Here is a 27710-nt window from a genome sequence, read left to right as displayed (position 1 = left end):
CTTTGTATTTCGTTGGGTGATTGTTCCTGTCTTTGTGTAATATTTACCAGATAAGCTGTAATTAGTTTCACGTTCCGTTTTGTTGTTTTTTTGTATTTAGTATCAGTTATTTCATGTACCGCATTTCTTTCATTAAAGTCATGAGTAACCAACACGCTGCATTTCGGTCCGACTCTCTTTCTTCAACAGACGAACGCCGTTACAGTCTTGCTCATGTTGTAGGCTGTCTCATCATTGTTGGTGATCAGGCCTACCACGGTTGTCGTCGGCAAACTTAATGATGGTGTTGGAGTCGTACTTGGCCGTGCAGTCGTGGGTGAACAGGGTGTATAGGAGGGGACTAAGCACGCACCCCTGAGGGAGCCCCCATGTTAAGGATCAATGTGCCAGATGTGTTGTTGCATACCCTTACCACCTGGGGGCGGCCCGTCAGGAAGTCTAGGATCCAGTTGCAGAGGGAGGTGTTTAGTCCCAGGGTCCTTTGCTTAGTGAAGAACTTTCTGGGCACTATGTTGTTAAACGCTGAGCTGTATTCAATGAACAGCATTCTCACATAGGTGTTCCTTTTGTCCATGTGGGAAAGGGCAGTGTGGAGTGCGATTGAGATTGCGTCATCTGTGGATTTGTCCGGGTAGTATGCGAATTGGAGTGGCGTGAGTGCTACGGGCTGGTAGTCATTTAGGGAGGTAACCTTCACTTTATGGGCACAGTAACCTTCATTTTATGGGACTATGGTGGTCCCCTTGAAACATGTAGGTATTACAGACTCGGTCAGGGAAAGTTTGAAAATGTCAGTCAAGACACTTGCCAGTCGATCCGCGCATGCTCTAAGTACACATTCCTGTAATCCGTCTTGTGAATGTTGACCTGTTTAAAGGTCTTGCTCACATCGGCTATGGCGAGCGTGAACAGCTGGTGTTCTTGTAACCGGTGTGAAATTGCTAGCTAGTTAGTGGGGTGCGAACTAATAGCGTTTCAATCGGTGACGTCACTCGCTCTGAGACCTTGAAGCTAAATTGTTACACTCTCATGCATGCTTCAGTGTTGCTTGCCTGGACTGCAGCATTAAAGGTATTTAGCTCTTTTGGTAGGCTCGAGTCACTAAGCAGCTCACGGCTGGGTTTCTCTTTGTAGTCCGTAATGGTTTGCAAGCCCTGCCACATCTGACAAGCGTCAAAGCAGGTGTAGTAGGATTATATCTTAGTCTTTTTTTCACTCTTTGCCTGTTTGATGGTTCGTCATCATGTCCATGTAATAATAATTATTATAATCTAACTGATCCCAGATCAGCACTCCTACTCTTAGAGACATTTTTTTAATACGGGATTCATACTCTCTAAGGTGAACATTTGGGGGTGCAGGTAACCTAGTGGTTAGAGCGTTGGGCCAGTAACCGAAAGGTTGCTTTATCGAATCCCAGAGCTGTCATTATAAATAAGAATTTGTTCTTAACTGACTTGCCTAGTTAAATAAAATAAAAACAGTGGAGGAATGCTATAGAAAAATGCAGCTGAAACACCTGTTGCTCATTCTAATGGTGATCACAAAGATCCAGTACAATCTATACAGTCTATATTTCTCATTCCACAATCATATTGCTGGAGTGCATGGATCAATTTGTCAAGACGCAGACAACATAGACGGAAAATATGAAACCCCTTCTTTGTCAGAATTCCCTCTGTGGTGTGGATGGATGGCTGGCACGGGTCATCAGCCCAAGCCGAGTTTCTTCCTCTCTCTACATCTCTCCATCTCTTTATCTCTTCACCTCTCTCCATCTCTCATCATCTCACTTCATGTCTTCATCTCTCAATTCAATTCAAAGGGCTTTATTGGCATGGGAAACGTATGTTTATATTGCCAAAGTAAGTGAAGTAGATAATAAACAGGTTAGGAAGTGCAGCTCAGTTTCCACCTCCTTTTGTGGGCAGTGTGCACATAGCCTGTCTTCTCTTGAGAGGCGGGTCTGCTTACGGCGGCTTTTCTCAATAGCAAGGCTATGCTTATTGCGTCTGTATATAGTCAAAGTGTTCCTTAAGTTTGGGTCAGTCACAGTGGCCAGGTATTCTGTTTAGGGCCAAACAGAATTCTAGTTTGCTCTTCTTTTTTTTGTTAATTATTTCCAATGTGTCAAGTAAGTATCTTTTTGTTTTCTCATGATTTGGTTGGGTCTAATTGTGTTGCTGTCCAGGGGCTCTGTGGGGTTTGTGAACAGGACCAGCTTGCTTAGGGGACTCCAGGTTCATCTCTCTGTAGGTGATGGCTTTGTTATGAAAGGTTTGGGAATCGCCTCCTTTCAGGTGGTTGTTGTCAGGGCCCGGTTACGAACCCGGGTCTCCGGAGTGAGAAACAGTCACTTAACCAACTGAGCCACGAATAGTCGGCAGAACCCAGAAGATGAGGCAGACACAGCAGTACTTGAGACGGTGTATTTAATTAAGTAAAAAGTGAAGTTCTTCAGGAAAACATGTAACTCCACAACCTCAAAAGGAATTCAACAAGAACAAAGGTAATCCTCCAAGACAAAAAGCTAAATCCACAAGGTGGAAGGAATAGCACAAAAAGCCTCAAAAGATACTCAAAAACAAACAAACAAGAACAAAAAACAGAATTCCACAAGAGAGTCCACCGGGATCAACAAGAGTTCACAGAGTACTAGGGCTGGGTGCTTACATACAAACACAGAGCAAAGAACTGAGGAAAACAAAGGGTTTAAATACAATCAGGGGAAACGAGGCACAGGTGCAAATAATAATGGGGATCAAGGGAAAACAAAAGGTCAAAAGGTCAAAAGGCACAATGGGGGTATCTAGTGACCAAAAACCGGAACAACCCTGGCCAAATCCTGACAGTTGTAGAATATAACGGCTCTTTTCTGGATTTTGATAATTAGCAAGTATCGGCCTAATTCTGCTCTGGATGTATTATTTGGTGTTTTACGTTGTACACAGAGGATCTTTTTTCAGAATTCTGCATGCAGTGTCTCATTTTGGTGTTTGTCCCCTTTTGTGAATTCTTGGTTGGTGAGCGGACCCTACACCTCACATGAAAGGCAATGGGTTCAATAACTGATTCAAGTATTTTTAGCCATGTCCTAATTGGTATGCCGAATTGTATTTTCCTTATGATGGCGTAGAAGGCCCTTCTTGCCTTGTCTCTCAGCTCGTTCGCAGATTTGTGGAAGTTACCTTCGGCGCTGATGTTTAGGCCGAGGTACGTATATTTTATTGTTTTCTCTATGGTAACGGTGTCCATATAGAATTTGTATTTGTGGTCGTGGTAACTGAACCATTTGAACCATCTCCTTAATGTGTGCGTCAAGAAGTGAATGCAAGATTTTAAAACAACTTTACAGAAAAAGCAAACCATGCAATAATCTGAGTACAGAGTTCAGGCAACAAAGCAGCCAAAAAGATATCCGCCATATTGTGTAGTCAACATTAGTCAGAAATAGCATTATACATATTCACTTACCTTTGATGATCTTCATCAGAATGCACACCCAGGAATCCTAGTTCCACAATAAATGTTTGATTTGATTTCTGTTTTGTTCGATAAAGTTTATAATTTATGTCCAAATAGCTTCTTTTGTTAGGGCGTTCGGTAAACAAATCCAAACGCTCTTTCAGGTCCCACGAACGTCGGACAAAAAGTTCAAAAAGTTCTGTTACAGCCCGTAGAAACTTGTCAAACGAAGTATAGAATCAATCTTTAGGATGTTTTTATCATAAATGTTCAATAATGTTCCAAACGGAGACTTCCTATGTCTGTAGAAAAACAATGGAACGAGAGCTAACTCTCTCGTGACAGCGCGTCAGAGCCTGTGGCACTATGCCAGACACCTGGCTCAATCCCCTCTCATTCAGCCCATTCTGTACTATGCTATCCCGAGGCACTCTTTTTCCCTCTCTCTCTCTTTCTATCTCTCTCCCATCACAGTAGAAGCCCGAAACAACGTTCTAAATACTGTTGACATCTAGTGGAAGCCTTAGGAAGTGCAATATGACCCCATTTACACTGTATATTGGAATGGCAAAGAGCTACATACCTCAGATTTCCCACTTCCTGGTTGGATTTTTCTCAGGTTTTCGCCTGCCATATGTTATACTCAGAGACATCATTCAAACAGTTTTAGAAACTTCAGAGTGTTTTCTATCCAATACTAATACTAATATGCATATATTAGCATCTGGACTGAGTAGCAGGCAGTTTAGTCTGGGCACCTTATTCATCCAAGCTACTCAATACTGCCTCCTGTCACCAAGAAGTTACGTGACTTTTGACAAACTCCGAGCGGGCTGTCATGTGTTTTTTACCGAAGTGGCTTCCTTCTGGCCACTATTCCATAATGGCCTGATTGGTTGAGTGCTGCAAAGATGGTTGTTCTTTTGGAAGGTTCTCCCATTGCCACAGAGGAACTCATGAGTTCTGTCAGAGTGACCATCGGGTTCTTGGTCACCTCCCTGACCAAGGCTCTTCTACCCCGATCGCTCAGTTTGGCCGGGCGGACAGCTCTAAGAGGAGTCTTGGTGGTTCCAAACTTCTTCCATTTAAGAATGATGGAGGCCACTGGAGGCCCCCCAATGGTGGAACAAACTCCCTCATGACTTAAATATGTAATATGTTATCTCTCTTCATATCTCTTTCTCTCTCCATCTCTTCCTCTCTCTCTTCATCTCCCTTCATCATCTGTTTTTTTGTGGAGCCCTTACTGCACATCAGGTAGAGAGGACACCTTGGCCAGTCTCCCATCGCTGGGTTGCGTCCCAAATAACACCATATTCTCTATAAAGTGCACCACTTTTGACCATGGCCAATAATGCACTGGTCAAAAGTAGTGCACTTAAAAGGCAATAGGGTGCTCTTTGGGACGCCGCATGGGAATACCGTAGGCAGCCTTAAGGGGTCGGCCCACTGCTATCTATGTTATGAAGGATCAAAGAGCGTCGTGGTCACGTTTGATGCTCAGTGTCGATGGGACTCTTTCTGACTCATGTATAGGCCTGTTATGGGAGTGCTGTGCGTGTAGATGTCTTACTGACAGTGTGTGTGTGTGCGTTTGTGTGTGTGTGAGCTTGTTTTGGAGTACTTTCTGTGCTATGCTATCCCGAGGCACTCTTTTTCCCTCTCTCTCTTTCTATCTCTCTCCCTCTCCTCCCTTGTTTTCTACCCCACCCACTCATCCACTCTGTCTCACTCCCTCCCCTTCTCCCACTCACCCCAACCCCTCTCTATCTACCTCTCTCTCCCTCTCCCTCCTCCTGCTCTCCCTCCATCCCTCTCTCCAGTCCCTGCAGTGGAGCTCTCCTCCATGTGTGTTTATGAAGGCCCAGGGAGAGAGAGTAGAGAGAGTGAGGGGTTCCACCTGCCCACAGCCTGTTAATTACTAATCCGTATGTACATGCTCTGCACATTTGCTCATCCCTACGCCCCGGAGTTAACATGTTCCCCCAGAGCAGGTACGCCCCAACTGGGGTACTCACAATGCCGTCGGTGGTACGCCAAATATAAATGTGATTCACATTTTCAAACAGTCCATTTATATTTTCCAACGGGGCAATACCTTTGGGGGAGGTTTTTTTCTCACCTGAGTTATCTCGTTTCGCTGCCAAAAATACAATTAAACCATCTAGTGTTCAGCGAAATAACAACACAATGTCAAGTACAGGTAGCCTAGTCAAATAATTAACATCCAATCACATTAACCGTTACTCTCTAAATGGAATTCCACTAACGGTCCGTATGTAGCCAAATTTAGCTGCTGCTCAATCCGTTTGCTTAAAAATTGATAAATGGTTAAAGAAAGTAGAGCCCGTGTCCATAAAGACACATAATAGCTATGCTGGTAGTACTGTTACTATCAGCAGTACTACAGCTGCACTACACCTGCCCTTGTTGATGACACAAGTTGTTCTGCTTCCATGAGCACATCCAATGCTAGCATCAGTAATTCTACATTTCTTGGACACTGACAGTTGTGAATCTGATGCAGCCGAAGAGCTACTGCCCCCTTACCCGGGAAAGCACCGAACAACAGATAGGGACATTGGACCATCGAAGAGGCGCAAATATGATGAGAAATACATTGATTTGGGCTTCACTTATATTGGGAGTAGTGCCTTTCCTCAGCAAGTACAGTCATGGCCAAAAGTATTGAGAAGTATAGTTACGAGCATTTCATAAGTGTCAAAGGCTTTATTGACAATTACATGAAGTTGATGCAAAGAGTCAATATTTGTAGTAATGACCCTTCTTTTTCAAGACCTCTGCAATCTGCCCTGGCATTATGTCAATTAACTTCTGGGCCATATCCTGACTGATGACAGCCCATTCTTGTATAATCAATGCTGGGAGTTTGTGAGAATTTGTGGGGTTTTGTTTGTCCACCCGCCTCTTGAGGATTGACCACAAGTTCTCAATGGGATTAAAGTCTGGGGAGTTTCCTGGCCATGGACCCAAAATATCAATGTTTTGTTCCCAGAGCCACTTAGTTATCACTTTTGCCTTATGGCAAGGTGCTCCATCATGCTGGAAAATGCATTGTTCATCACCAAACTGTTCCTGGATGGTTGGGAGAAGTTGCTCTTGGAGGATGTGTTGGTACCATTCTTTATTCATGGCTGTGTTCTTAGGCAAAATTGTAAGTGAGCTCACTCCCTTGACTGAGAAGTCACCCCACACATGAATGGTCTCAGGATGCTTTACTGTTGGCATGACACAGGACTGATGGTAGCACTCACCTTGTCTTCTACAGACAAGCTTTTATCCGGATCCACCAAACAATCGGAAAGGGGATTCATCAGAGAAAATGACTTTACCCCGGTCCTCAGCAGTCCAATCCTCAGCAGTCCAGTCCTCAGCAGTCCAGTCCTCAGCAGTCCTCAGCAGTCCAGTCCTCAGCAGTCCAGTCCTCAGCAGTCCAGTCCTCAGCAGTCCAGTCCTCAGCAGTCTAGTCCTCAGCAGTCCAGTCCTCAGCAGTCCAGTCCTCAGCAGTCCAGTCCTCAGCATTCCAGTCCTCAGCAGTCCAGTCCTCAGCAGTCCTCAGCAGTCCAGTCCTCAGCAGTCCAGTCCTCAGCAGTCCAGTCCTCAGCAGTCCAGTCCTCAGCAGTCCAGTCCTCAGCAGTCCAGTCCTCAGCAGTCCAGTCCTCAGCAGTCCAATCCATGTACCTTTTGCAGAATATCAGTGTGTCCCTGATGTTTTTCCTGGAGAGAAGTGGCTTCTTTGCTGCCCTTCTTGACACCAGGCCATCCTCCAAAAGTCTCTGTCTCACTGTACGTGCAGATGCACTCATACCTGCCTTCTGCCATTCCTGAGCAAACTCTGTACTGGTGGTGCCCCGATCCCGCAGCTGAATCAACTTTAGGAGATGGTCCTGGTGCTTGCTGGACTTTCTTGGGTGACCTGAAGCCTTTTTCACAACAATTGAACCACTCTCCTTGAAGTTCTTGATGATCCGAAAAATGGTTGATTTAGGTGCAATCTTACTGGCAGCAATATCCTGTGAAGCCCTTTCTTGTGCAAAGCAATGATGACGGCACGTGTTTCCTTGCAGGTATCCATGAGCACCTCCTCCCAGCTGCCCACTGCTCTGAGGCTAGGAAACACTGTCTCCACCGATAAATCCATGATTATCGAAAACTTCAATAAACACTTCTCAACGGCTGGCCATGCCTTCCGCCTGGCTACTCCAACCTCGGCCAACAGCTCCGCCCCCCCCCGTAGCTCCTCACCCAAGCCTCTCCAGGTTCTCCTTTACCCAAATCCAGATAGCAGATGTTCTGAAAGAGCTGCAAAACCTGGACCTGTACAAATCAGCTGGGCTTGACAATCTGGACCCGCTATTTCTGAAACTATCTGCCGCCATTGTCGCAACCCCTATTACCAGCCTGTTCAACCTCTCTTTCATATCGTCTGAGATCCCCAAGGATTGGAAAGCTGCCGCTGTCATCGCCCTCTTCAAAGGGGGAGACACCCTGGACCCAAACTGTTACAGACCTATATCCATCCTGCCCTGCCTATCTAAGGTCTTCGAAAGCCAAGTCAACAAACAGGTCACTGACCATCTCGAATCCCACCGTACCTTCTCCGCTGTGCAATCTGGTTTCCGAGCCAGTCACGGGTGCACCTCAGCCACACTCAAGGTACTAAACGATATCATAACCGCCATCGATAAAAGACAGTACTGTGCAGCCGTCTTCATCGACCTCGCCAAGGCTTTCGACTCTGTCAATCACCATATTCTTATCGGCAGACTCTACAGCCTCGGTTTTTCGGATGACTGCCTTGCCTGGTTCACCAATTACTTTGCAGACAGAGTTCAGTGTGTCAAATCGGAGGGCATGCTGTCCGGTCCTCTGGCAGTCTCTATGGGGGTGCCACAGGGTTCAATTCTCGGGCCGACTCTTTTCTCTGTGTATATCAATGATGTTGCTCTTGCTGCGGGCGATTCCCTGATCCACCTCTACGCAGACGACACCATTCTATATACTTTCGGCCCGTCATTGGACACTGTGCTATCTAACCTCCAAACGAGCTTCAATGCCATACAGCACTCCTTCCGTGGCCTCCAACTGCTCTTAAATGAGAGTAAAACCAAATGCATGCTTTTCAACCGATCGCTGCCTGCACCCGCATGCCCGACTAGCATCACCACCCTGGATGGTTCCGACCTTGAATATGTGGACATCTATAAGTACCTAGGTGTCTGGCTAGACTGCAAACTCTCCTTCCAGACCCACATCAAACATCTCCAATCGAAAATCAAATCAAGAGTCGGCTTTCTATTCCGCAACAAAGCCTCCTTCACTCACGCTGCCAAGCTCACCCTAGTTAAACTGACTATCCTACCGATCCTCGACTTCGGCGATGTCATCTACAAAATGGCTTCCAACACTCTACTCAGCAAACTGGATGCAGTCTATCACAGTGCCATCCGTTTTGTCACTAAAGCACCTTATACCACCCACCACTGCGACTTGTATGCTCTAGTCGGCTGGCCCTCACTACATATTCGTCGCCAGACCCACTGGCTCCAGGTCATCTACAAGTCCATGCTAGGTAAAGCTCCGCCTTATCTCAGTTCACTGGTCACGATGGCAACACCCATCCGTAGCACGCGCTCCAGCAGGTGTATCTCACTGATCAACCCTAAAGCCAACACATCATTTGGCCGCCTTTCGTTCCAGTACTCTGCTGCCTGTGACTGGAACGAATTGCAAAAATCGCTGAAGTTGGAGACTTTTATCTCCCTCACCAACTTCAAACATCAGCTATCCGAGCAGCTAACCGATCGCTGCAGCTGTACATAGTCTATAGGAAAATAGCCCACCCATTTTCACCTACCACATTCCCATACTGTTTTTTATACTGTTTTTATTTATTTATTTTTCTGCTCTTTTGCACACCAATATCTCTACCTGTACATGACCTGATCATTTATCACTCCAGTGTTAATCTGCAAAACTGTATTATTCGCCTACCTCCTCATGCCTTTTGCACACATTGTATATAGACTGCCCATTTTTTTTTCTACTGTGTTATTGACTTGTTAATTGTTTATTCCATGTGTAACTCTGTGTTGTCTGTTCACACTGCTATGCTTTTATCTTGGCCAGGTCGCAGTTGCAAATGAGAACTTGTTCTCAACTAGCCTACCTGGTTAAATAAAGGTGAAATAAAAAATAAAATAAAAAAATTGACAGAGGAAGAACAAGGATTCCAAGCACCACCCTCCTTTTGAAGCTTCCAGTCTGTTATTTGAACTCAATCGACATGACAGAGTGATCTCTAGCCTTATCCTCGTCAACACTCACATTTGTGTTAACGAGAGAATCACTGACATGATGTCAGCTGGTCCTTTTGTGGCACGACTGAAATGCAGAGGAAATTTTTAGGGGGGATTCAGACCATTTGCATGGCGAAGAGGGACTTTGCAATTCATCTGATCACTCTTCATAACATTCTGGAGTATATGCAAATTGCCATCTTAACAAACTGAGGCAGCAGACTTTGTGAAAATGTATATTCGTGTCTTTCTCAAAACTTTTGGCCACGACTGTACTATCTCACAACTCGATATAACCTTCTCTTTCTCAGACATTTAGAAACAAAACATGACAATTTGAAAAATAAACTACAGGAGTTTTTTGAGCGAGAATTAAGAATTACTTTTGAGTAGTAGGACATTTATAAAAGCAACAGATACCGTTAATAAGGGATAGTAGCGTCTTATATGGTGAGCTACCAAGTGGCTAGGACAGGCAAGCCCCATACTATTGTGGAGGACTTAATTTTTCCTGCTTCTGTGGATATGGCTGGGACAATGCTGGGGGAAAATGCCCAAAAAAACGATACAGACAATGTCTTCATCAAACAACACTGTTTCACAACACAGCAGTGACATGGCAGGAGATGTTTAGAAACAATTGCTTCTTCGCATACAAGCCAGTGAATTATATGCTTTACAGCTGGATGAGTCAACAGACGTGGCGGGCCTGGCACAGCTCCTGGTATATGTCCGTTATGTTTATGGGGGGTCAATTAACAAAGACATCCTCTTCTGCGAACCACTGGAAACCAGGACAACAGGAGAGGATATTTTTAAAGTACTGGACAGCTTTGTGACATCAAATGGACTTTGGTGGTCAAGATGTGTTGGTATCTGTACTGATGGCGCAAAAGCCATGACAGGGAGACATAGTGGAGTACTAACGCGCGTGCAAGCAGTTGCTCTGAACAAGAGAGCCTTATTGAACTTGCAACATGCGGTTCTGTGAAAATTTAATTTAATCAGAAGCCACTGACCGATTTCTGGATTGGGCTGCGCTCAGAGTGTCCTGCCTTGGCAAATCATGCTGTTAAGACACTGATGCCCTTTGCAACTACGTACCTATGTGAGAGTAGATTCTCCGCAGTTCCCGTTAGCCTCCGCAGCTCCCGTCAGCCTCCGCAGCTCCCGTCAGCCTCCGCAGCTCCCGTTAGCCTCCGCAGCTCCCGTCAGCCTCCGCAGCTCCCGTTAGCCTCCGCAGCTCCCGTCAGCCTCCGCAGCTCCCGTTAGCCTCCGCAGCTCCCGTCAGCCTCCGGAGCTCCCGTCAGCCTCCGCAGTTCCCGTTAGCCTCCGCAGCTCCCGTTAGCCTCCGCAGCTCCCGTCAGCCTTCGCAGCTCCCGTTAGCCTCCGCAGCTCCCGTCAGCCTCCGCAGTATCCGTTAGCCTCCGCAGCTCCCGTTAGCCTCCGCAGTTCCCATCAGCCTCCGCAGTTTCCGTCAGTCTTCACAGATCCTTCAGCCTCCGCAGTTCCCATCAGCCTCCGCAGCTCCCGTTAGCCTCCGCAGTTCCCGTCAGCCTCCGCAGTTCCTGTCAGCCTTCACAGATCCGTCAGCCTCAGCAGTTCCCGTTAGCCTCCGCAGTTCCCGTTAGCCTCTGTAGTTTCCGTCAGCCTTCACAGATCCGTCAGCCTCCGCAGTTCCCGTTAGCCTACGCAGTTCCCGTTAGCCTCCAGGCTCAAACGCAGTCAAAACAGGCAGACAAAACAGGCAGACAAAAAAATCCAAATTGTATCCGTAAAGCTCATAGAAACAAGTCAAACGATGTTTATATTCATTTCTCAGGTTGTTTTTAGCCTAAATGATCTATAATATTTCAACCAGACAATAACGTTGTCAATATAAAAGGTAAACAAGAAATGCACTCTCTCGGGATTGCTCATGAAAAAACTCTGTGACACGGTAGGGTCCACTCATTCAGACTGGTCTTACTCTCTCATTTATACGAATACAAGCCTGAAACCATTTCTAAAGACTGTTGACATCTAGTGGAAGGCATAGGAACTGCAAATTGAGTCCTATGTCAATGGTTACTGTAATGGCATTGAATAGAAAAAAATAGAAATAAAAAAAAACTTCCTGAATGGATTTTTCTCAGGTTTTCGCCTTCCAAATCAGTTCTGTTATACTCACAGACACTATTTTAACAGTTTTGGAAACTTTCGAGTGTTTTCTATCCAAATCTACTAGTTATATGCATATCATATCTTTTAATTTGGGCATGCTTTTCATCCGAAATTCAGAATGCTGCCCCCTACCCAAGAGGTTAAAGCAAGGCCCCTGAACCCTTGTGTATTTTCTGCAGTATGTAAAGATATAGGCAGCGACCATGTAACTCTTTTACAACATGCAATATTGCGCTGGTTATCAAGGGACACATTTTTTAAAATTGAGTGATGAGCTGAAAGTTTTCTTTATTGACCATAATCTTCACTTGTCTGAACGCTTGGCATGATGACGAGTTTCTCACACGACTGGCCTATCTGGGTGATGTTTTTTCTCGACTGAATGATCTGAATCTAGGATTAGAGGGACTCTGCAACTATATTCAATGTGTGGGACAAAATTGTGGCTACGATTAAGTTGTTGGAGCTCTTCTCTGTCTGCATTAACAAGGACAACACACAGATATTTCCATTATTGTATGATTTTTTTGTGTGCAAATGAACTCAAGCTTACGGACAATGTCAAATGTCATATAGCGAAGCACCTGAGTGAGTTGGGTGCGCAATTACGCAGATACCTTCCCAAAATGGATGACACAAACAACTGGATTCGTAATCCCTTTCCTGCCTCCAGTCCACTTACCGATATCTGGATTGGGCTGCGCTCAGAGTGTCCTGCCTTGGCAAATCATGCTGTTAAGACACTGATGCCCTTTGCAACTACGTACCTATGTGAGAGTAGATTCTCTGCAGCTCCCGTTAGCCTTCGCAGTTCCCGTCAGCCTCCGCAGTTCCCGTTAGCCTCCGCAGCTCCCGTCAGCCTCTGCAGCTCCCGTCAGCCTCCGCAGCTCCCGTTAGCCTCCGCAGCTCCCGTCAGCCTCCGCAGCTCCCGTTAGCCTCCGCAGCTCCTGTTAGCCTCCGCAGCTCCCGTCAGCCTCCGCAGTTCCCGTTAGCCTCCGCAGCTCCCGTTAGCCTCTGCAGTTCCCGTTAGCCTCCGCAGTTTCCGTCAGCCTTCACAGATCCTTCAGCCTCCGCAGTTCCCATCAGCCTCCGCAGCTCCCGTTAGCCTCCGCAGTTCCCGTCAGCCTCCGCAGTTCCTGTCAGCCTTCACAGATCCGTCAGCCTCAGCAGTTCCCGTTAGCCTCCGCAGTTCCCGTTAGCCTCTGTAGTTTCCGTCAGCCTTCACAGATTCGTCAGCCTCCGCAGTTCCCGTTAGCCTCCACAATTCCACTGGTGCTTTATTATTAATTGCTCCATTAAATGATTAATGTTGGTTTCAGGGTGTCATGGATTCAGGGTGTCAGGGGATCAGGGTGTCAGCGTGTCAGGGTGTCAGGGATTCAGGGTGTAAGGGTGTCATGGATTCCGGGTGTCAGGGAATCAGGGTGTCAGCGTGTCAGGGCATCAGGGTGTCAGAGGCAGAGTTAGCTTGTCAAGGCGTCAGCTTGTTACCATGCCAGGTTGTCAGCGTGTTAGGTCGTCAGGGTGTCAGGTGTCAGGGTGTTAGGTCGTCAGCGTGTCAGCGTGTCAGCGTGTCAGTGTGTCAGTGTGTCAGGGTGTTAGGTCGTCAGGTGTTAGGTCGTCAGGGTGTCAGGTGTCAGGGTGTTAGGTCGTCAGGTGTTAGGTCGTCAGGGTGTCAGGTGTCAGGGTGTTAGGTCGTCAGGGTGTCAGGTGTCAGGGTGTTAGGTCGTCAGCGTGTCAGTGCGTCAGTGTGTCAGGGTGTTAGGTTGTCAGCGTGTTAGGTCGTCAGGGTGTCAGGTGTCAGGGTGTTAGGTCGTCAGCGTGTTAGGTTGTTAGGGTGTTATGTTGTCAGCGTTTCAGGGCGTCAGCGTGTTAGGTCGTCAGGGTGTTAGGTGTCAGGGTGTTAGGGTGTTATGTTGTCACCATGCCAGGTCGTCAGCGTGTTAGGTCGTCAGGGTGTCAGGTGTCAGGGTGTTAGGGTGTTATGTTGTCAGCGTTTCAGGGCGTCAGCGTGTTAGGTCATCAGGGCGTCAGCTTGTCAGAGTGTTAGGGTATTAGGTTGTCGGGGTGTCAGGTGTCAGTGTGTCAGGGTGCATATTGTCTAGCCGTCAAATTATACAGCAGCGGAATGAGGAAGTCCAGTTCATGTCCTCACTGCCTTCTCATACAATGAAAGTGTGTGTGTGTGTGTGTGTGTGTGTGTGTGTGTGTGTGTGTGTGTGTGTGTGTGTGTGTGTGTGTGTGTGTGTGTGTGTGTGTGTGTGTGTGTGTGTGTGTGTGTGTGTGTGTGTGTGTGTGTGTGTGTGTGTGTGTTTTCTGGGGTGTGTTTGTGTTTTTTTGGGTGTGTGTGTGTTTGTGTTTTTTTGGGTGTGTGTTTTTTTGGGTGTGTGTGTGTTTGTGTTTTTTTGGGTGTGTGTGTGTTTGTGTTTTTTTGGGTGTGTGTGTGTTTGTGTTTTTTGGGTGTGTGTGTGTTTGTGTTTTTTTGGGTGTGTGTGTGTGTTTTGGTGTGATTGTGTGTGTGTATATTTTGGTGTGTGGGCGTATTTTTTGGTGTGTGTGTTTTTCAAATAAAATAAAATCTAATTTTATTAGTCACATGCGCCGAATACAACTGGTATAGACCTTAGAGTGAAATGGTTATTTACGAGCCCCGAACCAACAACGCAGTTTAAAAAATACAGATAAGAATAACAAATAAAAGTAACAAGTCATTAAAGAGCAGCAGTAAAATAACAATATCGAGACTATATACAGGGGTGTACCGATGCAGAGTCAATGTGCGGCGGTGTAAAAGGGGAAGGGGGGTCAATGCAAATAGCCTGGGTAGCCATTTGATTAGATGTTCAGGAGTCTTATGGCTTGGGGCTTGAAACTGTTTAGAAGCCTCTTGGACCTAGACTTGGTGCTCCGATACCACTTGCCGTGTGGTAGCAGAGAGAACAGTCTATGACTAGGGTTGCTGGAGTCTGACAATTTTTAGGGCCTTCCTCTGACACATCCTGGTATAGAGGTACTGGATGGCAGGAAGCGAGGACCCATGCCAAATCTTTTCAGTCTCCTGAGGGGGAATAGGTTTTGTCGTGCCCTCTTCACAACTGTCTTGGTGTGCTTGGACTATGTTAGTTTGTTGGTAATGTGGACACCAAGGAACTTGAAGCTCTCAACCTGCTCCACTGCAGCCCCGTCGATGAGAATGGGGGTGTGCTCGGGCCTCTTTTTCCTGTAGTCCCACAATCATCTCTTTTGTCTTGATCACATTGAGGGAGAGGTTGTTGTCCTGGCACCACACGGCCAGGTCTCTGACCTCCTCCCTATAGGCTGTCTCTTCATTCTTGGTGATCAGGCCTAACACTGTTGTGTCATCGACAAACTTAATGATGGTGTTGGAGTCGTGCCTGGCCATGCAGTCATGAGTGAACAGGAAGTGCAGGAAGGGACTGAGCATGCACCACTGAGGGGACCCTGTGTTGAGGATCAGTGTGGCAGATGTGTTGTTACCTAACCCTACCAACAGGGGGCATCCTGTCTGGAAGTCCAGGATCCAGTTGCAGAGGGAGGTGTTTAGTCCCAGGGTCCTTAGCTTATTGATAAGCTTTGAGGGCACTATGGTGTTGAACGCTAAGCTGTAGCAATGAATAGCATCCTCAGATAGGTGTTCCTTTTGTCCAGGTGGGAAAGGGCAGTGTTGAGTGCAATAGCGATTACATCATCTGTGGATCTGTTGGGGTGGAATGCAAATTGGAGTGGGTCTAGGGTTTCTGGGATGATGGTGTTGATGTGAGCCGTGACCAGCCTTGCATAGCACGTCATGGCTACAGACATGAGTTCTATGGATCAGTGGTCATTTAGGGAGGTTACATTGTTGTTCTTGTGCACAAGGACTATGGTAGTCTGCTTAAAACATGTTGGTATTACAGACTCGGACAGGAGGAGGTTGAAAATGTCAGTGAAGACACTTGCTAGTTGGTCAGTGCATGCTCAGAGTAAACATCCTGGTAATCCGTCTGGCCCTGCGGCCCTGTGAATGTTGACCTGTTTAAAGGTCTTACTCACATCAGCTGTGGAGAGCGTGATGACACAGTCTTCCGGAACAACTGGTGCTCTCATGCATGTTTCAGTGTTAAGTAGAGTAGCTCAGCTAGTAGCTCAGCTCCTACGAGCGTCAGAGCCGGTGTACTATGATTCGATCTTAATCCTGACACTTTGCCTGTTTGTCGGAGGGCATATTGGGATTTCTTATAAGTGTCCGGGTTAGAGTCCTGCTCCATGAAAGGGGCAGCTCTACCCTCTAGCTCAGTGCGGATGTTGCCTGTAATCTATGGCTTCTGGTTGCGGTATGTACGTACGGTCACTGTTAGGATGATGTCATCGATGCACTTATTGATGAAGCCAATAACTGATGTGGTTTACTCCTCAATGCAGTTGGAGGAAACACGGAACATATTCCAATCTGTGCTAGCAAAACAGTCCTGTAGCTTAGCATCTGCTCATCTGACCACTTTTTTATTGCTCTACTCACTGACAGAAGTATGGTCAGATTTGTCAAATGCAGGGCGAGGGAGAGCTTTGTATGCGTCTCTGTGTGTTGAGTAAAGGTTGCCCAGAGTTCTTTTTTCCTGTGGTTGCACATTTAACATGCTGATAGAAATTTGGTCAAATGGATTGAAGTTTCCATGCGTTATTAAAGTCCCAGGCTACTAGGAGCACCACCTCTGGGTGAAAGTTTTCTTGTTTGCTTATGTGGTAATGCAGCTCATTCAATGGTGTTTTAGTGCCAGCCTCTGACTGTGGTGGTATGTAAAACAGCTACGAAGAATACAGATGAAAACTCTCTAGGTAGATAGTGTGGTCTACAGTTAATCATGAGATACTCTTCCTCAGCCTCAGCAATAGCCTTAGATATCGTGCGCTAGCTGTTATTTACAAAAAATACATAGTCCGCTGCCCCTTGTCTTACCAGACGACGGTGTTCTATCCAGCTGGTACAGCGTGTAACCAGCCAGCTGTATGTTGATAGTGTCGTCGTTCAGCCACGACTCCGTGAAGCATAAGATAGCGGTAGCGGCAACATTATGCACAAAATGAGTAAAAAAATAAGTTATAAAAAAACTTTAAAAACAATCGGTTGGGGTCATGTAAAACGGCTGCCTTCTTCTCACACCGCCATTTTGGTGTGTGTGTGTGTGTTTGTTTTTTGTTGGTGTGTGTGTGTTTTTGGTGTGTGTGTGTGTTTTTGGTGTGTGTGTGTGTGTTTTTGGTGTGTGTGTGTTTTTGGTGTGTGTGTGTGTGTTTGTTTTTTGTTGGTGTATGCACATAAACTTTTCGAAATGTAATTACCTTCATTTGCAGCTACAACTGGACTAAATTGGGTTAAATCCACTGGTACTGTTGCATCACTTTGGTTTCTTTAGTCTGTTTTAATGTCTCTCCCTCTCTCACTCGTTCCAGCACCACCAAGATTCACTAAAGTTCCCGTAGACCAGATTGGCGTATCTGGGGGTGTGGTCTCATTCGTGTGCCAGGCGACAGGAGACCCTAAGCCCCGGGTGAGCTGGAACAAGAAGGGGAAGAAAGTCAACTCCCAGCGCATTGAGGTGAGACTGTGTAACCTTGTAACCCTACACTGCCCCCTACTGTTGTGGATGTAGTATGGAATAATACATCTGAATATAATATACATAATAAATACAATTTATCGGACACATTTATCCAAAGCAACTTACATATATGTATATGTGGCCCCAACAGGAATCGAACCCACAACCCTGGCATTGCTAAAGCTTTTACAAACTGAGTCACACAAATCTATTCATTCATTTGACATGGATATACCACTTCTTTGTTTCACCAAGGTAGATCATTTACTTGTACACAAACTACACCACGACAGACAGTGGTTTTAATTTAACCAGGCATCAATTACAAGAAACCACCATGTTTAGTGACATGACATGGCACAGTGCCAATGCAATCTACTTGTCCTTTTCCACTTGAATGACTAGCTGAATTTGACGTTTGTTTTACGTTCGGTTCTAGTAGTGGCGTGCTACTTTCCCCCTGCGCCCGCTGTGCCTTATTTATGATGTTTGTTTGTTGTGTGTCTCTGTGTGAGCCCAGATGGTGTGTCTAAAATCATGATTGATTCTCAGGGTTTCCTTAATTAACACACTCCTCACATCGACAGCACACACACACAGACTCGCTAACACACACATACACACTCTTGTGCTAACACATTATCACGTCAACAACGCTGCCAGCGTACTTAGAAGGAGGGAAGAAGATGGTACCTGAGTATTAATAAGAGAAGAAGAAGATGGAACCCAAGTACATGACAAGTACAGGACAAATACAGAACAAGTACAGGACAGTACAGGACAAATACAGGAGAGTACAGGACAGTACAGGACAAATACAGGAGAGTACAGGACAGTACAGGACAAATACAGGAGAGTACAGGACAAATACAGGAGAGTACAGGACAAGTACATGACAGTACAGGACAAATACACATTGACACACACACACTGCAGACTCTGGTTCAATCCTGGTCTGTATCACAACCGGCCGTGATCGGAAGTCCCATAGGGCATTGCACAATTAGCCCAGAGTTGTCCGGGTTAGGGGAAATTTTGGCTGGGGTACTTGCCTAGTTAAATAAAAAATTAAATATAATACAGGACAGTACAGGACAGTACAGGACAAATACAGGACAAGGACAGTACAGGACAGGACAAGGCCAGTGCAGGACAGTACAAGACAGCACAAGGCCAGTACAGGACAAGGACAGTACAGTACAGCACAAGGCCAGTACAGGACAAGGACAGTACAGAACAAGGCCAGTAAAGGACAAATACAGGACAGGACAAGGCCAGTACAGGACAAATACAGGACAGAACAAGGCCAGTAAAGGACAAATACAGGACAGGACAAGGCCAGTACAGGACAAATACAGGACAGAACAAGGCCAGTAAAGGACAAATACAGGACAGGACAAGGCCAGTAAAGGACAAATACAGGACAGGACAAGGCCAGTAAAGGACAAATACAGGACAGGACAAGGTCAGTACAGGACAAATACAGGACAGGACAAGGTCAGTACAGGATAAATACAGGACAGGACAAGGCCAGTAAAGGACAAATACAGGACAGGACAAGGTCAGTACAGGACAAATACAGGACAGGACAAGGCCAGTACAGGACAGGACAAGTGCAGAACAAGACTAGTGCAGGACAAGTTCCTTGAGATGACAAATACAGGCCAATACATGACAGTGCAGGACAAACACAAGACAGTACAGTACAGGACAAGTACAGGATAGGACAGTACCATACAGTACAGGACAAGTACAGTACAGGACAAATACAAAGCAGTACAGGACAAGTACAGGATAGGACAGTACCATACAGTACAGGACAAGTACAGTACAGGACAAATACAAAGCAGTACAGGACAAGTACAGGATAGGACAGTACCATACAGTACAGTACAGGACAAATACAAAGCAGTACAGGACATGTACAGAACAGGTCAAGTACAGGACAAGTTCCTTGAGATGACAAATACAGGACAGATCTATACAGGACAAATCTGTGACAATACAGGACAGTGCAGGACAAGTACAAGACAGGACAAGTACAGGACAGTACAGTACAGGACAAGTACAGGAAAGAACAGGACAGTACAGGACAAACACAGGAGAGTACAGGACAGGTACATTACAAGACACATACAGGAGAGTACAGGACAAGTACAGAACAGGACAAGTACAGGACAGGTACAGGACAAATACAGGACAAGTACAGGACAAGTACAAAAAAAGGACAGGACATGTACAGGACAGTGCAATTTCAGTACAGGACTGTGCAATTTCAGTACAGGACAGTCCAATCCCAAACTGTTTTGCATTCTCTTCCGCTAAGACTGAGAAAAAACGATTGAACTGTGGATCCAATGATTGCTATTTACTTGCTTTTAAAAAGTCATTTTATGAAGGTTCGAAATCGTTGCATTTCCCCTCCAGCAGCTTTTGCTTTGATATTGATCTGGACTCAGTCACAGTGCTGTTTCCTCATTAGTGCTGTAGCCTTGAGATTCGTCATGACTCGACGCTGAACCGTTCGGCTGACAACAGGCACCTCCATACACCACTTCACTTGGTCAACCGCATCTATCCATACGTGTCTCTTTGTTATATATTATGGAGATCACATGTAAAATCACATGTATAGCGTGATCTATGAGTACAATATGAGCACACTGACAGTTCTGTTATGATTATTAGCTGACATTGCTGAGAATGAGGGTTTATACTCTGCAACGGTACTTATTTCGAATCATAATTGTCCTAATGGATGGCTTTGAACATTTTGAAAACATTCAACTTCAAAACTAACCTTATTCCATGGTGACCTTTTCTGAAGACTTGGCCACTGGACTAGCATAGCGATGTCCTGGCTCATATTCTGAAGCTTTGCAGTGAAAAAAATGGTATACAGTATGTGAAATGAAGGTGCCCCTAAGGAGCTAGTTGAGGAGTCTAGCTCCTAGAAGAATAGTGAGGTTGTCTTTAACTCAAAAACAGATAGCTATAACGTTGCCCTTTCTCTCTGACACAGACTATAGAGTTCGATGAGGGTGCCGGCGCCGTCCTTCGGATCCAGCCTCTACGAGCGCCGCGGGACGAGAACATCTACGAGTGCGTGGCGGAAAATAGCGAGGGTGAGGTCAACGTTAACGCCAAGCTGTCCATAATCAGAGGTGAGTCACTCGACGGCGCCTAATGATGAGGTCCTGACCAATGGACCAATGGAGTCTATTGTCCAATAGTCTTGCAATATATAGTGGTGCTCACTGCACCAATATTCTCAGCCAGCTTCACGCATATATGTTTGTTCCTTGTACTAGTATCTTCTAGCTCAGGGGTCTCTAACCTTTTCTAGCATGAGAGCTAATTTAAAAAAATGAAACAAATAGTCACATTCTTCTCTGCAACTCTTCCCTAGGTCCTTAGTGTACAAGAGACAGTAGTGCACAATGTTTTCTTTCGATATACCTGGTAAAATAACGGTTAATTAACAACTCTACATGGGGCTCTATAAAATCTGCGATTTGTTTCCCAAATTTTGTTTTATGTTTTCCAAAATTATGTTCCGTTAGATTTTTATATATTTTTGTATATTTTCACTCTCAAAATTACAATTGTTTATAGAGAAACAACAGAATTGGATGCCGATGCTTAAATCACATCTGAAGACCTTTTTTAAAGGGGTCTGGAAGAAAACAAACACATTTAGATTTGTTTTGTGTAATTCCCCCTTAATAACCTCTTTGGGCTAGGTGGGACGCTAGCAACCCACCTCGACATCATCTGGTGAAATTTTAGAGCGTGAAATTCAAAATACAAAAATCGTAATATTAAACATTCATGAAAATACAAGCGATTTACATTGTTTAAGAGCTTAGCTTCTTGTTAATCCAACCGCGTTGTCAGATTTCAAAAAGGCTTTACAGTGAAAGCATAACATGCGATTATCTGAGGACAGCGCCCTGCATACCCCAGCATTAATGACATTTGCCAAACCAGCAGAGGCGTCACAAAAATCATAAATATCGATCAAATTAATCACTTACCTTTGAAGATCTTTCTCTGTTTGCAATCCCAAGGGTCCCAGCTACACAACAAATGGTTGTTTTGTTCGATAAAGTCCTTCTTTATATCCCAAAAAAGTCAGTTTAGTTGGCACGTTTGATTCAGTAATCCACCCGTTCAACATGCAGACAAAGAAATCCCAAAAGTTACCAGTAAACTTCATCCAAACAAGTCAAACAACATTTCGATTCAATCCTCAGCTACCCTAATATGTAAATAAACTATCAGATTTAAGACGGAATGTAGCAAGTTCAATACCAGAGATAAATCACGAAGCCATCATCCACGCGCACCACAAGACTACAGTCCTAATGAGAGACAACTTGAAAAACTACAACTACTAGCTCATTTTTCAAAAAACAACCCTGAAACCCTTTCTAAAGACTGTTGACATCTAGCGGAAGCCATGGGAACTGCAATCTGGGAGGAATTCCTTTGAATATCTCATAGACAAGTATTGGAATGGCCTGTGACCTCAAAAACACATTTTGTGATGGGTTCTCCTCGGGGTTTGGCCTGCCATATCAGTTCTGTTATACTCACAGACATTATTTTAACAGTTTTAACTTCTTAGGGTGGAAATCCCTTTAATGGGATCGATATGACAACAGCCAGTGAAAGTGCACGGCGCCAAATTCAAAACAACCGAATTCTCCTAATCAAAATTCCTCAAACATACAAGTATCTTATACCATTTTAAAGGTAATCTTGTTGTTAATCCCACCACAGTGTCCGATTTCAAATAGTCTTTACAGCGAAAGCACCACAAACAATTATGTTAGGTCAGCACCTATTCACAGAAAAACACAGCCAAAAAGAGGAGTCACAAAAATCAGAAATAGAGATAAATTAATCACTAACCTTTGATGATCTTCATCAGATGACACTCATATGACTTCATGTTACACAATACATGTACGTTTTGTTTGATAAAGTTCATATTTATATAAAAAAATCTCAGTATACATTGGTGCGTTATGTTCAGTAGTTCCAAAAACATCCGGTGATTTTGCAGAGAGCCACATCAATTTACAGAAATACTCATCATAAATGTTGATGAAAATACAAGTGTTATGCATGGAATTAAAGATATACTTCTCCTTAATGCAACCGCTGTGTCAGATTTCAAAAAAGCACAAAGCAAAAAAGCTTTACGGAAAAAGCAAACCATGCAATAATCTGGGTACGGTGCTCAGACAACAAATACATATATCTGCCATGTTGGAGTCAACAGAAGTCAGAAATAACATTATAAATATTCACTTACCTCTGATGATCTTCATCAGAATGCACTCCCAAGAATTCCAGTTCCACAATAAACGTTTGATTTGTTCGATAAAGTTCATCATTTATGTCCAAATAGCTTCTTTTGTTAGCGCGTTTGGTAAACAAATCAAAACTCACGAAGCGCGTTCACTAGTTGCAGACGAAATGTCAAAAAGTTATGTTACAGTCCGTAGAAACTTGTCAAATGATAGAATCAATCTTTAGGAGGTTTTTAACATAAAACTTCAATAATATTCCAACTGGAGAATTCCTTTGTCTTCAGAAAAGCAAAGGAACGGGAGATACCTCTCATGTGAATGCGCGTGACCAGCGCCTGACTGCTGGCAGACCTCTGACTCATTCCCCTCTCATTCAGCTCCCCTTCACAGTAGAAGCCTCAAACAAGTTTCTAAAGACGGTTGACATCTAGTGGAAGCCTTAGGAAGTGCAAGATGACCAATATCCCACTGCATCTTCAATAGGGGCTGAGTTGAAAATCGACCAACCTCAGATTTCCCACTTCCTGGTTGGATTTTTTCTCAGGTTTTTGCATGCCATATGAGTTCTGTTATACGCACAGCCATCATTCAAACAGTTTTAGAAACTTTGGAGTGTTTTCTATCCAATACTACTAATAATATGCATATGTTAGCATCTGGGACAGATGCTGCCCTCAATGCTGCCCTCAGCCATAAGAAGTTTAACAGAAACTTCAGAGTGTTTTCTATCCAATGCTACCAATTATCTGCATAACTTAGCTTTTGGGCCTGAGTAACAGGCAGTTTACTTTGAGCAGGTCAGTCATCCAAACTTCCGAATACTGCCCCCTAGCCTTAAGAAGTTTTACACATCTGGCCCTTTAATTGCCATCTAGCGAGTTCGGAATGTGTCCTCTAATGTGGTGGTCTGTACTGCTGCTGCTCATTTCATGGCAAAGTTTGATCTAAATAATAGATACAAATGAAATAATTACTCATGACATACTTCTGTCAGGTAAGCCTACATTACAGTTAATATTTAATTGAGAAGGTTTTGGGGAAAGTATTTCTGTCAAACCACAAGATGGTTACACATGGAGTGATGGACAAACGCACCACATAGACAGGTGCAATATTGCCGGAAATTAATTGCCATATATTGTGTCAGGTTTGGCTTTTTAAGCCAATAGTGGCTAACCAGAGATGGGATAACATCAATGTTGTGTTGATTAGATAGTAGCTGGGAGCTTGCGGTATCTGATACTTGTGAGATTTCTTTATGACATTTTGCGGTGGAACACGTGTGTGCATTTTCAGGATTGTTTGGGGAGCTACTCATAGGTTGACAGCGAGCCACTGGTAGCTTGCAATCGACCTGCTGGAGACCCCTGTTCGAGCTCTTTATAATGTAGCTACCTGTAACCCTCTATTGGATGCATAGGCTACATCCCTTACAGTCAGGATGTTTCCACGTGTATACTAACTACTGGCCGTTATGCTCAAAACAAACTTGGACATGAGGAAGGCTGATCCTACGCCAGTCTTTGTGGGCGACCGTGGCAGATGCATATCACAGTGGGCACTTCCTGGTCTATCATGCGTCATTCTGCAACGCAACTATATTTAATTCACCATTCAGAGAGAGGAGTGTATAGACATTCTATCCCAACAGGATTCTCTATTTTATCACATTTGTTTTTACTGTATTCACTGATGCGAAAGGGAGGTAGGAGGGCGGAGGAGAAGAGTGGTGGCGGAGAGAGAGGGAGAGATTATGGATTGGTTATGAAAGATGGAAGAGTGGTCACCAACTGTGCTGAAATAGTATTTATTGAATCTGAATCAAAATGTGTGCCTGTTGCTGACGCTCACACACTCCCCTCTACCTCCCCCTTTTTCTTTCTTTCTTTCTTTCTTTCTTTCTTTCTTTCTTTCTTTCTTTCTTTCTTTCTTTCTTTCTTTCTTTATAGGGGACTATAGGAGTCAGGAAATATAGGGGTCAGGGGATATAGGGGACTATAGAGGTCAGGAGATATAGGGGTCAGGGGATATAGGAGACTATAGGGGTCAGAAGATATAGGAGTCAGGGGATATAGGGGACTATAGGGGTCAGGAGATATAGGGGTCAGGCGATATAAGGGGACTGTAGGAGTCAGGAGATATAAGGGGACTGTAGGAGTCAGGAGATATAGGGGTCAGGCGATATAAGGGGGCTGTAGTAGGCTAAGGATTTGCAGATGTAGGACTTTTGGCAAAGGACAAGGAACTAATAGAAAACTCACACACATATACACTGAATCTATACTCCCCCTGCTGTATCTACACTCCTCCCTGCTGTATCTACACTCCCCTACTGTATCTACATTCCCCTACTGTATCTACTCTCCTCCCTGCTGTATCTACACTCCCCTACTGTATCTACACTCCCCTACTGTATCTACATTCCCCTACTGTATCTACATTCCCCTACTGTATCTACTCTCCCCTACTGTATCTACATGCCCCTACTGTATCTACATTCCCCTACTGTATCTACTCTCCTCCCTGCTGTATCTATACTCCCCTACTGTATATACACTCCCCTACTGTATCTACACTCCCCTACTGTATCTATACTCCCCTACTGTATCTATACTCCCCTACTGTATCTACACTCCCCTGCTGTATCTACACTCCCCTACTGTATCTACTCTCCTCCCTGCTGTATCTACACTCCCCTACTGTATATACACTCCCCTACTGTATATACACTCCCCTACTGTATCTATACTCCCCTACTGTATCTACACTCCCCTACTGTATCTACACTCCCCTACTGTATCTACACTCCCCTACTCTATCGACACTCCCCTACTGTATCTACACTCCCCTGCTGTATCTACACTCCCCTGCTGTATCTACACTCCCCTATTGTATCTACACTCCCCATGCTGTATCTACACTCCCCTGCTGTATCTACACTCCCCATGCTGTATCTATACTCCTCCCTGCTGTATCTACACTCCCCTGCTGTATCTACACTCCCCTGCTGTATCTACACTCCTCCCTGCTGTATCTACACTCCCCTGCTGTATCTATACTCCCCTGCTGTATCTATACTCCCCTGCTGTATCTATACTCCCCTGCTGTCTCTACACTCCCCTGCTGTATCTATACTCCCCATGCTGTATCTATACTCCCCTGCTGTATCTATACTCCCCTGCTGTATCTATACTCCCCTGCTGTATCTATACTCCCCTGCTGTATCTACATTCCCCTACTACACTCCCCTGCTGTCTCTACACTCCCCTGCTGTATCTATACTCCCCTGCTGTATCTATACTCCCCTGCTGTATCTATACTCCCCTGCTGTATCTATACTCCCCTGCTGTATCTACATTCCCCTACTACACTCCCCTGCTGTCTCTACACTCCCCTGCTGTATCTATACTCCCCTGCTGTATCTATACTCCCCTGCTGTATCTACATTCCCCTACTACACTCCCCTGCTGTCTCTACACTCCCCTGCTGTCTCTACACGCCCCTGCTGTCTCTACACTCCCCTGCTGTATCTATACTCCCCTGCTGTATCTATACTCCCCTGCTGTATCTATACTCCCCTGCTGTATCTATACTCCCCTGCTGTATCTATACTCCCCTGCTGTATCTACATTCCCCTACTACACTCCCCTGCTGTCTCTACACTCCCCTGCTGTATCTATACTCCCCTGCTGTATCTATACTCCCCTGCTGTATCTACATTCCCCTACTACACTCCCCTGCTGTATCTATACTCCCCTGCTGTATCTATACTCCCCTGCTGTATCTACACTCCCCCTGGTGTATCTACACTCCCCTGCTGTATCTATACTCCCCTGCTGTATCTATACTCCCCTGCCGTATCTACACTCCCCCTGGTGTATCTACACTCCCCTGCTGTATCTACACGCCCCTGCTGTCTCTACACTCCCCTGCTGTATCTACACTCCCCTGCTGTATCTATACTCCCCTGCTGTATCTATACTCCCCTGCTGTATCTATACTCCCCTGCTGTATCTATACTCCCCTGCTGTCTCTACATTCCCCTACTACACTCCCCTGCTGTATCTACACTCCCCTGCTGTATCTATACTCCCCTGCTGTATCTATACTCCCCTGCTGTATCTATACTCCCCTGCTGTATCTATACTCCCCTGCTGTATCTACATTCCCCTACTACACTCCCCTGCTGTATCTATACTCCCCTGCTGTATCTATACTCCCCTGCTGTATCTATACTCCCCTGCTGTATCTACATTCCCCTACTACACTCCCCTGCTGTCTCTACACGCCCCTGCTGTCTCTACACTCCCCTGCTGTATCTACACTCCCCTGCTGTATCTATACTCCCCTGCTGTATCTATACTCCCCTGCTGTATCTATACTCCCCTGCTGTATCTATACTCCCCTGCTGTATCTATACTCCCCTGCTGTATCTATACTCCCCTGCTGTATCTACACTCCCCCTGGTGTATCTACACTCCCCTGCTGTATCTATACTCCCCTACTGTATCTACTCTCCTCCCTGCTGTATCTACACTCCCCTACTGTATATACACTCCCCTACTGTATCTACACTCCCCTACTGTATCTATACTCCCCTACTGTATCTATACTCCCCTACTGTATCTACACTCCCCTGCTGTATCTACACTCCCCTACTGTATCTACTCTCCTCCCTGCTGTATCTACACTCCCCTACTGTATATACACTCCCCTACTGTATATACACTCCCCTACTGTATCTATACTCCCCTACTGTATCTACACTCCCCTGCTGTATCTATACTCCCCTGCCGTATCTACACTCCCCCTGGTGTATCTACACTCCCCTGCTGTATCTACAC

At 45.2% G+C, this 27710-nt stretch overlaps 1 protein-coding gene across 22 annotated transcripts in view; it reads left to right on the top strand.

The window, feature by feature from the left end:
• ptprsa (protein tyrosine phosphatase receptor type Sa) overlaps nt 1-27710 on the top strand; it is a 449805-nt gene that overhangs the window by 210177 nt on the left and 211918 nt on the right. For all 22 annotated transcript variants that reach the window (XM_046301062.1, XM_046301171.1, XM_046301161.1 and 19 more), the window contains 2 exons: nt 17397-17542; nt 20568-20709. In XM_046301062.1, the coding sequence (XP_046157018.1) occupies nt 17397-17542; nt 20568-20709 (288 nt within the window). The remainder of the gene's footprint in view (nt 1-17396; nt 17543-20567; nt 20710-27710) is intronic.

Source organism: Oncorhynchus gorbuscha, linkage group LG02, assembly GCF_021184085.1.
Source record: "Oncorhynchus gorbuscha isolate QuinsamMale2020 ecotype Even-year linkage group LG02, OgorEven_v1.0, whole genome shotgun sequence".
In the NCBI taxonomy this organism is placed as follows: Eukaryota; Metazoa; Chordata; class Actinopteri; order Salmoniformes; family Salmonidae; genus Oncorhynchus; species Oncorhynchus gorbuscha.
This window is presented reverse-complemented; position numbering and strand designations above follow the sequence as displayed.